The 12,408-nt window shown below is 43.0% G+C and overlaps 1 protein-coding gene across 5 annotated transcripts in view; it reads right to left on the bottom strand.

Moving 5' to 3' along the window:
- Nucleotides 1-12,408, bottom strand: part of STUM (stum, mechanosensory transduction mediator homolog) — a 51,918-nt gene that overhangs the window by 38,686 nt on the left and 824 nt on the right. The window contains exons 2-3 of one of the 5 annotated variants that reach the window (XM_065632993.1): nt 10,168-10,312; nt 5,379-9,271 (exon numbers count right to left, since the gene is read on the bottom strand). The exons of the other annotated variants lie outside the window; for them this stretch is intronic. Of the exons in view, the coding sequence (XP_065489065.1) occupies nt 9,196-9,271; nt 10,168-10,312 (221 nt within the window). The 3' untranslated portion in view covers nt 5,379-9,195. Of the gene's footprint in view, nt 1-5,378; nt 9,272-10,167; nt 10,313-12,408 lie in introns of those variants that run through there. 5 annotated transcript variants of the gene reach the window in all.

The raw sequence follows: 12,408 nt of genomic DNA, 5'->3' as shown, positions 1-12,408 counted from the left end.
TGGATTCAAAGCACTGGTGTGAGAGCAGAACATATACACACATGGGCCAGATTTTCAATTGTACCACGTATACCACATTTTAGCTAATGCACAGACGAAAAATCTTTTATTCCTGTGTCAATAATACATAGGGAGGACTGTTACCATTTATTCATCAGAGCTTCAGTAAAAGAAGGATTCACCGTGTAATTGCTGAGCAAGAGTGGTTCTTGGGAACTAATGTTTGGTCTAAACTCTATTCCTGGCTCCACCACAGGTTTCTTCTCGCAGCTGCACAAAGCAAAAGGAGACAGATCCTACTTTTAACAAGGTTGCCTTGAATCTACCACCCAAAGTGGGAATACCAAGGCTTAATTCTGACGGAAATGAGAATTTGCATGTTGGCACCCTTATGCATAAGGAGTTAGTTGGATCAAGATGGGTTGGTGACACAGAATGGCTGATGGCTAAACACAGAGTCCTCTCTCTTCTCTCCACACCCATGGCTTGGTTGAAGCTCTGCTTTGCACTCGTGCAGCTCCCTACACCTCTGCAGCATGGGTGTAAAAGAACACTCACGTCCCCTCTCAAGGCACAAAAATCGGGCCACCATGTACAGCTGCCCAATGTAAACAAGATAAAAGATCATCTCAGGGAGTCAGCTTCAAAGGAGTGCCAGGAGAATCGATTTCAACGTTGTTTTTGTGGGATGTGTGGGAGGAGCAGAGGACTGAGTGAAATAAGTACTCAGGTTGTCAATGTATAAAATTACCTTCTAGATTTAAAAGAGAAAACAAGAGAGCATTTCTGTACTCACAATTGCCAGTGATTGTACTTTCTGTGCTCTTTTCTCTCTTTCACATGAGACAAGGAACCATCCCACCAGCTCTCTGTAGCCACAATGAAATTTCAGTAGGAGGAAAAAAATCTCGTGATGCTGAGTCTATTTTTTTTTAATTTATTGTTTTCTAAAGCCACTGCTAAGGCTTCTCTGATATTGAGCAGTTTGTTGGGTGCAGTGCTAATGAACAGAGATGTGCAGCAAAAAACATTATCATCCTTGCAATACAGACAGGAAGATTTGGCAACGCTTTCACAATTAAATAGATTGAGAGATAACTTAATGGCCCAAACCAGAGAATCCACACTAACTAAATTGTCCAACTACATAGAAACCAGTGTTTCTCTTTCAACGGATTACTCGATAACTAGTCTGGTGCAAATGAGTTTGGAAACAGGTCTGATTTGATGCAATCATTTCACAAAGACAGACGGAAGGTATAGGGAACCATGCCAATCCCACAGCTAGAAAGGGATTTTCTGGCTACACCTCACAAATGTCTCAATTAGAGAGCAGTCCTCTCTCACAGTCCTAAACCCTCCGTGAACCCCTGATGCTAGGACAGCAGCTCCAGAGCGGGCTGCAGGGCAAGGAGAGTTTTATGTCCTTACACTGTTTTGTGCATGTCGATCCAAGGAGGTCCAGCTGTGCTTTTAGCTAGAATTTAGTCTTCAGATTCTTGGAACCAATTTTCAGTGGTAAGGAAACATAAAGCTTCCTGACTCCAAAACAGGATTTGCAAGAAGACATGAAAAAAAATCTTTCCATTTACAGGGAATCTAAATACCTAAACCTTGATCCAAAAGCTTATTTCATCTTACTATAAAGAACCTAGTCCTTACCAATGTCAGTGAAACAGGTCTAACTATATGGGACTCTCCACACAGTGATTTCTACAGTGTCAAGTTGCCATCTCTTTTCCCCAACACGGCATAGCAAATACAGTGTTGGATATTCACAAGCAAAAAAATCATGTTTATGGAAATCGAATTGTCATGGCAACAGAAGGGGTCTTGCGAGTATTTTTAAAACAGCAAATAAACAAAATTCATTTATTAAATTTAAAAATCCATTATTTTATGAATGCACTTAAACAGATACAATAAATGGTCTTCTACCTACATTAGGAAGAAATCATTTAAACCCAAGATCTCACATCACCATATTGGCATACGTAATACACTTATGCATATTAAAAAAATGTATTTTAAACTTAAAACAGTAAAACTGTTTCAGCTGGACAGTGTTATACTAATGTGATCATTTGGCTTATTTCAGGTAAAACAGTTTTATATAAATCTGATTCATACTTTGCAAAATGACTCAACTTTTTAACACAGTAAACTTGCAACAATGGCTCATTATAATCTAGTTTATTAACCTTCATTAAAATCTCAGTTCTTCAAGGGCTTATAACGCCTAAAAATGTACAAACACTTTTTAAAACAACATTCTTATACGGTTCCACTGAAATTTTTTCCAACACAATCTCAAAATTAATTTGACCATTTAGTCTTTGTGTTCTTTACAAACTTGGTTATGTTATAACTGAAACAAAATGCTTATCCACAAACTCAGAGCATTTCTAAGTTTTGTGTAGATATGCATCAATGCTTGTGGCAAACTGAGAGCTCAGCCCAGATAAATGAAAAGCTGGTGAGATGCTGGATGATTATTTTTGATACCTTTCAGTTCATATTCCCAAAGACGGCAGCCTTGGTCCCCTGCAAATTCCCTTGTATACACATTACTATTGAAGTTGAAAATGTGGTACAGATCAAATCACTGCAGTGAACGTGATTATGTTTCCAAGGGTTCTCCTACTGATCGTATTCACTTTTCCCTCTAGCCAGATTTGACCATGATCCACTGTGGGTATATCCTTTGTGTGTGCTTATACTGGGACTTTCAGTGTAAGCTAGTGTATTACCAACCAGCTTTCATCATACATCTCATTTATATTTACTAGTCTGGATATTCCATGATCACATGTTCAAAGACATGAGTGTCCATTGTTTTGCCTAGTCTGGTGGAGTTGTAAATTAGTTAGCAATGTATCTACTTTTTTTCAATTTAAAAGCTCAGTATAATATTGCCATCCTCCAGTGCTGAAAAATCATGAATCCGGTTCTCCAAAACTGAGATTTAAAAAACATGTAATGAGTTCCTTCTCCCCTCTATCTCCACCCCCTTTTCTTCTGAGATATGATCATATCTTCGAATCCTGCTCCAAAGCCATGAGAGTTACATTTTTCTTCTCCTGAAAGCAGAAATTCTCATCTAATCAAGAGCCTCAGGGGACAGGGTTCTAAGGAAACACCAAATATTGTGACAGTCAGGATTGCACTACTAGGCCTTTAGAGGGGCTGTCACGTAGTTAAGAGAGAAATCGTAACTCCCTTAGAACAGAAAAACTGAGCTTTGAACTGCCTTTATAACAAGAACTACATTGTTGGATGAAAGAGAAAGCAGCTTCTAAGTGGTAAGATGGAGAGAAAGCAATCTGTGGAAATGAGTGTTTTAAATCAAATATTCAAGTTTCGTCTACTTATTTTTCCCTTGACTACACACAATGACACCTAGTAAGTTTATAACATCAGAAATCAACAAGTGAAATATAACTAGGTAGAATGGAATGTGATTTTTCTCAGGCTCTTAAAATGTTTTCATTTTGGGGCTCCTAGTTAACACAAATGCTCAAAAATTCTGGGAAGTGTGGGAAGAGGGATTAACTCCTTCACTTAATGAAAAAGCTCCCGATCTCCAGCAGAAGCAGGGAAACCCAGGCTTCACACTCCTGGAATCTCTAAAGCAAGCTTGGTCAACACAAACTTTTCTTTCTCACGTCAGGCTGGTCTGTGTCGATGTCACGTCCTGGGTCTGACCTGCATTCGGTGATGTCTCAGGTTGCTGTGCGCTGCTGGCTCCAGCTCTCCGAAAAGGAATACTACTGCCACACCAGCTGCCTCACACGCCTCACACCACAACTGCTCCGGCTCACAGACAGCATCCAAAAGGCAAGTGAGCTCTGACTGCAGTTGCAAATAAGGTGCTGGACTGTGAACTGGAAGAGCTGCAGCAGAGGTGGGCATTCCCTTCTGCTCCCCTTGCTGCTGGAGCAGTGACTTCCAGTAGAAGTCGTTTAAGGCACAGATGATGTTTTTAATTGCCAGTGAGGTTTGCCAGATGCCAGAACCTTCATACTAGTAAAATCCCAAGTACCAGACGTAGGTACAACACTCTAAACTGGTTTACCTTCTTCCAGACATGGGCTGGAAGGAATACCTGATGAGGAGCAGCTGAGGACTCTGTGTTTGTCTAGTTTGGAGAAAAGGAGGCTGAGGGGCAACCTTGTAGCTCTCTACAGCTTCCTGAGGAGGGGATATGGAAAGAGAGGTGCTGAGCTCATCTCCCTGGTATCTGTCCTTGTTTCGCTGGGATAGAGTTCATTTTCTTCCTAGTAGCTGGTAGGGCGCTGTGGTTTGGATTTAGAATGAGAATGGTGTTGATAACATGCTGATGTTTTAGTTGTTACTCAGTAATCAAGGACTTCTCAACTTCTGAGGCCGTGCCAGGTACACAAGCAGCTGGGAGGGGACGCAGCCAGGACAGCTGACCCAGACTGACCAAAGGGATATTTCATACCATGTGAGGTCATCCTTGGTATATATTTTGGGAGAAGCTGCCTGGGGAAATTGCAGCTTGGGTCCAGGCTGAGCATCGACCACTGGGTGGTGAGCAATGGCATTGTGCATCACTCGTTTCATATATTATTACTATTATAATTGATGTTATTGTTGTTATTATTTCCCTTTCTGTCCTATTAAACTGTATCTTAACCCATGAGGTTTACTTCCCCCCCAGTTCTGTCCCCCACCGCACCGGGGTGGAGAGGCGGTGAGCAAACGGCTGTCTGTGGTGTTTAGCTGCCCGCTGGGTCAAACCACAACAACATCCAATGATAGAACGTGTGGGAATAGTTCAAAGCTGTGTCAGGGGAGGCTTAGACCATTAGGAAGCATTTCTTTACCAAAAGGGTGGCCAAGCACTAGAGCAGGCTTCCTTGAGAGGTGGTCAAGGCCCCAAACCTGTCAGTGTTTAACAGGCATGCGGACAATGTCCTTAACAACACGCTTTAACATTTGCTCAGCTCTGAAGAGGTCAGGCAGTTGGACTGGATGATCATTTTAAGTCCCTTTCACAGAATCACAGAACGTGAGGGATTGGAAGGGACCTCAAAAGATCATCTAGTCCAATCCCCCCGCCGGAGCAGGAACACCCAGATGAGGTTACACAGGAAGGTGTCCAGGTGGGTTTTGAATGTCTGCAGAGAAGGAGACTCCACAACCTCCCTGGGCAGCCTGTTCCAGGCTCTGGCACCCTCACTGAGAAGAAGTTTCTTCTCATATTTAAGTGGAACCTCCTGTGTTCCAGCTTGAACCCATTACCCCTTGTCTTACTGTTGGTTGTCACCGAGAAGAGCCTGGCTCCATCCTCGTGACACCCACCCTTTATATATTTATAAACATTGATGAGGTCACCCCTCAGTCTCCTCTTCTCCAAGCTAAAGAGCCCCAGCTCCCTCAGCCTTTCCTCATAAGGGAGATGCTCCACTCCCTTCATCATCTTTGTGGCCCTGCGCAGGACTCTCTCCAGCAGTTCCCTGTCCTTCTTGAACTGAGGGGCCCAGAACTGGACACAATATTCCAGATGAGGTCTCACCAGGGCAGAGTAGAGGGGAAGGAGAACCTCTCTCCACCTACTAACCACAGCCCTTCTAATACACCCCAGGATGCCATTGGCCTTCTTGGCCACAAGGGCCCAGTGCTGGCTCATGGTCATCCTGCTGTCCACCAGGACCCCCAGGTCCCTTTCCCCTACACTGCTCTCCAACAGGTCGTTCCCCAACCTGGGGTTGTTCCAACTGAACAGTTCTATTTTGTTCTGTTTTTATTGACCAGCATCTTTGCAGGATGCTACAACCAAGTCCACATACATCCACTGTAGTGCTGCAACTGTGTAACTTTAATGTCGCAAAGTTCTAAAATGAAGACAAGTCCAAAGACAGAAGAAAGAATGTTACATGTCAGATTGAGTTTATATCTCACAGAAAATAAGAAGAAAGCTCTTTTCCTTTTCTCCTTTCCAGGTTACCTCTGAATGAAAGTTTTCATAAAGGAATTGCAAACTCCAGTCCCTTTTACAAACCTAGGGACTATTTTAGAATGCCTTTACCATCCAATCACTTGCTTCTCCACAAAATTCAAAATTGCATACAGATTCTCAAGTTCACCTTTCTGCTTTATGCCAGCTGCTGCCACCTACGGGTGTGTTTGTGTTCAGGGTGTTGCATGCGATGTGATGGGTAAGAAAGAGCCAGAGGGACCTGGTTTCTGCTTCCTGCTACTCCCTTTACAACCCTGAACAGCTCCACAAACTCTTGATGCTCATTTCATGGTGGAACAGGGAGAAAATGGCAGCAAACTGCTGCAAGGAATGGTGCTTTATCAGAACTGGTAAATCTCTGACACCCACTGATTCAGAGCAGAACAATTCACCTCCATCCTGCAATACAGACTAAAGCACTCTCCTCATGCAAGTTACTTCTGCCTTCAAATCCTTTCACTCCTTTTCTGTCTTGCTGCAAGAAGTTCCAGTTCTTTGGCCTTCTCACTAAATCTCTGCAAATGTACTTTTCTCCTTCTGGGCTTGATTCTCTATTTTTCTCCACGTCACACCCTTCGTCTGGAACAGCTTTCCAGACTCCTTAAAATTCAGTTGGTTTACTTGGCCATTTAACAGCTCTTCTCTGCTGTCTGCTCCCACCTTCACTCTTTATCTTCAAGCACATCTGTCCAAATCACATTAAATGACAAACGAGACTGCAAGACGCTGAGCAAACCCTGTCTCCTTACGTGTTCATTAAGTAATAAATACCTCCACAGAGCTGCTTCAATGACAGCAGGGATCAAAAAACAGCGAACAAAAACGTCACTGGCCACTTCTTTTGTCTTCTGTGTTGATGGAAACAGAAGGTATGAAGGAGGGGAGAGAAACTTGTTTGCATTTAAGTTGGCCTGTCACTGACAGCAATGCAAAAGCAGCAGCACTAGGTTAGTGCGCAGCTTGACAGCAAAAACGAACCAAAAAGTCATCATAAATGCAAGAAGAGCTTCACAGTTGACTTTAACCAACTACAAGTGAAGAGCAAAAACCGACCAAAGGACATAAAGAGTACTAAATATTTGGACTGTGACAGAAACTGTAGTCAAGAACAAGGCGTTGCTGTGCTTTTGCCATGTATGCCCATAACTGTGTTGGTAAAGCACGGACCATAGAAGGATGAGGAGTAAGAAGGCATGTACGTAAGTGACCATTATGGCTACATGGATAAACTTAAGGAAGGGATCCAGTGTAAAACACAGGAAAGGGAGGAAGAAGAAGAAGAAATCAAGTATTCAGGCAAGTATGGGCTAATAAAATACAGCCACAAAGCAGAAAGCAGCCTTCTTCCTAAAATACAGCAGGGCATGCCACTGGACACTGGATTAAAACTGAGGGGCCATGCCAGATCTCTCAGCAGAGAAAAAACCCTATTTTTTTTATTTTTTTTTTCTGATCAGAATATGTAAACTGCAGTTGTCTCAACCGAGGACCTACAAACCTGAAATAATTTGGCATTTATTCTGATCACAAATTAGCTGCAAATCACTTTTGAGTTCTTCAAGCTTGTTTGTCATTCTAGATGGTCCAGACACTTCATGGCACAAAAATATTCCTGACTACCCTGTACTGGCAATATCATTGAGTAACTGTTCAATATGATCAGCCAAGTAAGTTATGTAAGACATTTCAATTTCTCACTTAAACCTCTGTGGTATTTCTTTTTTTTCCTAAGGGGAAAAAAAAAAAAAAAAAAAGAAGAAGAAGAAGAGGAAATCAATGGCCTCCCTGCTGAAAAGAACAGGACCTGCAGGAGTAGAAACCTGCAGATTTGGTTGTTCTTGTGCCCATCTTTACCTCACCATGAGGAATATCTACAGCACAGCTGATAGCACTGCTACCAGCAATGGAGCAGTAGCCTGAATGCACACGTTTTATCACAGGTCTCCTTTCCCACCTTGTGCAAGTCAATGAAGAAATCACCATCAAGAATTTCTTGATCTTTTCAGCGGAAAATACAAAACCCAACAGAGTGAAGTCTACTGAAAACGGGTTTGCTTTGTTTACCTGTGCTCTCATGAACAAATAGCTTGTTTCTGCAGGCTACCAGTGGCCTATACATCAGAGGATGAAAGGCAACATTAGCTAAAGAATTCCAGCAGTAAAGTCCACAAATACAACTTCATACAAACACTTGAAAAACCTTTGTATTCCACAAATCAGCTTGTAAATCACCCAGATTCTTTGATTTGCATGTCCATGAGAAAAAAATGATTAAAAAGGATCATAAATGACAAAGCAAGTTTGAGATTTTAATGCACAGATGTTTAAAAACCCCAATTTATTTTCTGCAATATTTGTCCTACTGTAGATAAGAAAATTACTTTTTTCTTTGAAATTCTTTGTTTCAATAATGAAGGCAATGGATGTTTGCTTGAGGCATCTATTTACCATTCTAACAAAAAAAATAAAACTGGTATTGATGATTTTATGCAGATCTCATCCCTGCAACTTCCCTGAGTGCTCTGTTCTGTGCTTCTATCCCGCTCTTTGGTGAGCTCATTCTGCTGAAGAGCCGTGGCTTCTAACAAGAGCCTTCTGCAGATGCTTGGCTTCTATAAATCGAGCATTAACGCCATATTTACATAGCTGAAGGTCTAGCCCTTGAACACTATCAAGACTGAAGCAGAATAAACAGCAGAAGACTCGTGACATGGAGCTGACACACCCAGGAACAGGAGAGCTGTACACCGCGGGAGAAAAACGTTCAGTGGGCTGGGAATCATCCCTCCTTTCTCTAGATGCCTGTGAGAGGCTGTCACTCATCATCATCTCCACCGGCTATTTCATGGCACATGGGTGGCTGCTCTCCTACCTTGCACTAACATAATTTTATGCTACGTGTTTCAATTACTCTCTGCATAAAAATAGTACACATGTATCATTCAGGCTCTGATCCAACAGTCCACCCCCTTCCTGACAGAACGGATTAATCTTGGAGAATACCTCATACTTTCAGATAGTTCCACTCACTTCTCATGTTCCCCTCAAGTTCTCTCCCTTCATTTCCCCCCTCCCACACATGTGATGTCAAGGCAAGGAAAAATGGGTAGGAAGGAGGGCAAGATTCCCATGTATCAGCTCAGGGAATGACAAGGAGCCAGATCTTCTCCCACGCTGACTGGCAGCTCCAAGAGAACACAGTCTGCCAGCTAAAGGGCATGGCCAGCCCCTTCTCTCACTTGCCATCTGCAGCACGTACCGGCTGGAGGTGCACGCTGCTCAGTCCTGTGGAACGGAAAAAGAGAGGATACACCACCATTTATCTCTGCTGGCGTCATCATCTTCCATCCCCCAGAGCTCATTACGGCACGATTTGGCCCTGAGGTGTCAGAGCCTGCTCCAGAAGAAGACCTAAGCCAAACTGGAGGTTACGGTGTCTGCGGCACAGGGTGCCTGTGGCAGAGCTGGAATGCTAGCAGCCAACAGCATGATGAGATGAGAACAGCAACTCCCTATTCTCCGTTTCATGCTTTCTGCTCCTTTTATGAACCTGCGCAAAGGACACCTTCATTACAGCCCAGCCCTGCAGCCCTATTGGATGCAGGTGAGGAAGACTGCACTGGACCATGGAAAATTCTGGTCCAGGATGTCTCCACGTGGTTGTGTCTATCACGGTGTGTAATTTCAAGGCTGTTCTGCAAAACAGATTACAAGTAGATGGGCTAATCAAGCTTTTTTAGGTTGTAATCAGTCTGAATTTTAAATTTTGGCAAGGCAAAAGTTAACATATCCCCTGGGTATGAAAAATTTCCTTTGAGGCTTTTGTAATATAAATGCAAAGAGTAATTAAAACCCAGTTTACAATGCATCTTAAAACCTGCAGTTCTGGGTTCCTACATAAAACCCTGAAAATTAACCAACTGAAAAAACTATAAACAAAGAAGAAAGTGTTACTTCTCCTGTCCAAATAGAGTACTACTGCAAAAAATAAATAGCATAAAGGAAAAATAAACTAGATTTTTAAAATTCTCAGGTCTCATCCTCATAGATGACTTCTACAACACAGGAAAGATAATCTAACTCAAAAAAGTACAGGCTTTCAGATGCTGAGAGACTGCCTAAGTATTTGGTAGCCTGCACCAGAGTGCAAGTCCTATTTGGATACCACTGGTTTGAAGTACCTGGGCATTAGTGAACACCTCAAATGCACTGGTCTCCAAACAGCAGAACACTTGTCGTATTTGTTGTTGCCCATTTTCTTGTCTATTCTGGTGGCTTCTGAATCTTCATTGCAATTGCACTGCAGAGTCTGCACAAGAATGACAACTATGTGCAAAACAGATGAGGAATGAATTCAGGGACTGAAAAATAGAGAACTTCAATTACCACCTAAACACAGTCACACTCTCCACCTAAGCAAGGAAAATATCCAGCAAGCCTGTGAAACATCATTTTAACATGTCGTAAATCTGGAGTACAGAAATTGATGGGAATTTTGCCATTTACTTCACTGGGAACAGGCTCACATCCTAGATGTGAACACTTCACACCACAGCAAATATTAGTTATTTTACAAGTGTTGCTCAGTTCAGCGAAATGGCTGAGGTGTGACAATGACACGGGATCTCTTTTTACCCTGACTATTCCTGCCAGAATATTTGTGTTTCTGCTGTTTCCCCTTGTGTGTGGGCTATGTGATATACAACAGGATGTGGCTGAGATTGTAAATATCTACATTCTAGTCAAGTATATCATCTCAGAGTAAATTTTCTATCAAAATGCATACAATATTAGCAGCTTCATTAAGAGAACGGTTCATTTACGTACGGACAAAGTGCTATGCTTTGCATTCAGAGTTTAGCACGCATCTCCAAAATAATGCTTTTTGCCAGTCTGTGAGAATGCCACACGGAAGGATTTATTTTAATTTCTAGTTTCCTTGTTTTGCTACTTTTGCAACAGAAGATCAGGAGGAACAGTGGTATAGACAGGCAGAAAGTACCACTGAAATCAAGGCACAAAATGGAATTTTTTTTATCTCCACCTGTTCAAAAAAACCCCAACAACAAAAAAACCACACTGAGGGTTTTCTAGCGTACTGTGAAAAGCAGCACAGTATGAAGAATAAGATCATTCCAATGAGGTAAAGGGTACAGTGAGTCACGTTTTTTTCTGGTATGTCTACAGTGAAGATGTAGTGTCTTCAACGCCAACAGAAAACTACATTCACTTTGAAAGCTCTGGCTTTGAACAGCTCTCTCTGAAGACGGTGGGAAATAAAGTGCTAAATAACAATAACCTAAAACCCCATCAAAGCACTCAACCAGAGAGTTTCTGTTTGATTCATCACTCCAGGTTCTTCAGGTGGGTGCACACAAGGGCTGTGAAAACAACACACCTGAGCACGCAGCATTACATCTGGAAGCACATACACCAATGCTGTTCTTTTAACAGGAAAATTCTGAGGTATTTCAAAAAGTGGAAGTTTTCCTCTGGAATCCACATTCAGAGCAAACACACTGAATACAAATGACTTGTACACACTGCACATAGTATACCACTCAGACTTAGGTAATACTTTAATCAGAACTTTAAGAATTTCAGATTCATTTAAAAATTAAGCCACCTGAAACACATGAAGCAGGTAAGGGCAGGGCAGTAGCTCTTTGAAAGCAGGGTAAGCTGCAGTGACCATAGTAGCAGAAATAGTGGTAAGGAATAAACCATGAAAGACTCAAGGTATGGACTGATGGGTTTTGTTTCCTTTGGAATTTTTTAAATGTGATTGTTTTGCTTGCAGCTAGAATACTTGTATTTAGCTTTGCGTTCCAGGTGCCTCTGTAGTGGTTAAACTCTAGCCCCGGTTGTAGTAAGTAAGTATTTCCTAATTAAAAAGGAGGAAAGGGAAAGGTAGACGGGATTGTAGCCACAGTTTAGGAATGTGTTACCCGAGTTACTCACTAGGGACTTCATATTGAGAAACTGTGAATCCCCAGTTCCTCCAGACATCGGTTCCTTAGAGTAGTGGTACAGGACCGACATTTTTAAGGGGTCTCCTTAGGAAGCTTGAGATGAGGGGCTCCGAAAGCTCGCCTTTGCTGGTAGGGGATGTGGGCACTCTGCCTCTTGGTCCTGTAACTAAAATTACAGTTCGCAAGAGCCCCAACAGCTGAAGCCTTCCCCGTGAACCACAGGATTCCCAGCGTCCGTGCCCCGCCGGATGGCTCGGAAAGCACGGGGATGCTCAGCCCCCGAAGCCGGAGACCGGCCTCTGCCTGGCTGAGTCACCCAGCGAAGCCCCGCCGGGTACGCAGGGGGGACGGGCGGGCTCCCCTCGCCCCGGGCACCGCTCACCGGCCGCGGGAAACGTGCCGCCCCAAGGGGCGCGACGGCTGCGGCGGAGCCCGCGCCCCCTCCGCGCT

This window comes from Caloenas nicobarica, chromosome 3 (genome assembly GCF_036013445.1).
Source record: "Caloenas nicobarica isolate bCalNic1 chromosome 3, bCalNic1.hap1, whole genome shotgun sequence".
Taxonomy (NCBI): Eukaryota; Metazoa; Chordata; class Aves; order Columbiformes; family Columbidae; genus Caloenas; species Caloenas nicobarica.
Note: the sequence above shows the minus strand (reverse complement) of the source record. Positions and strands in the feature narration are given on the sequence as shown.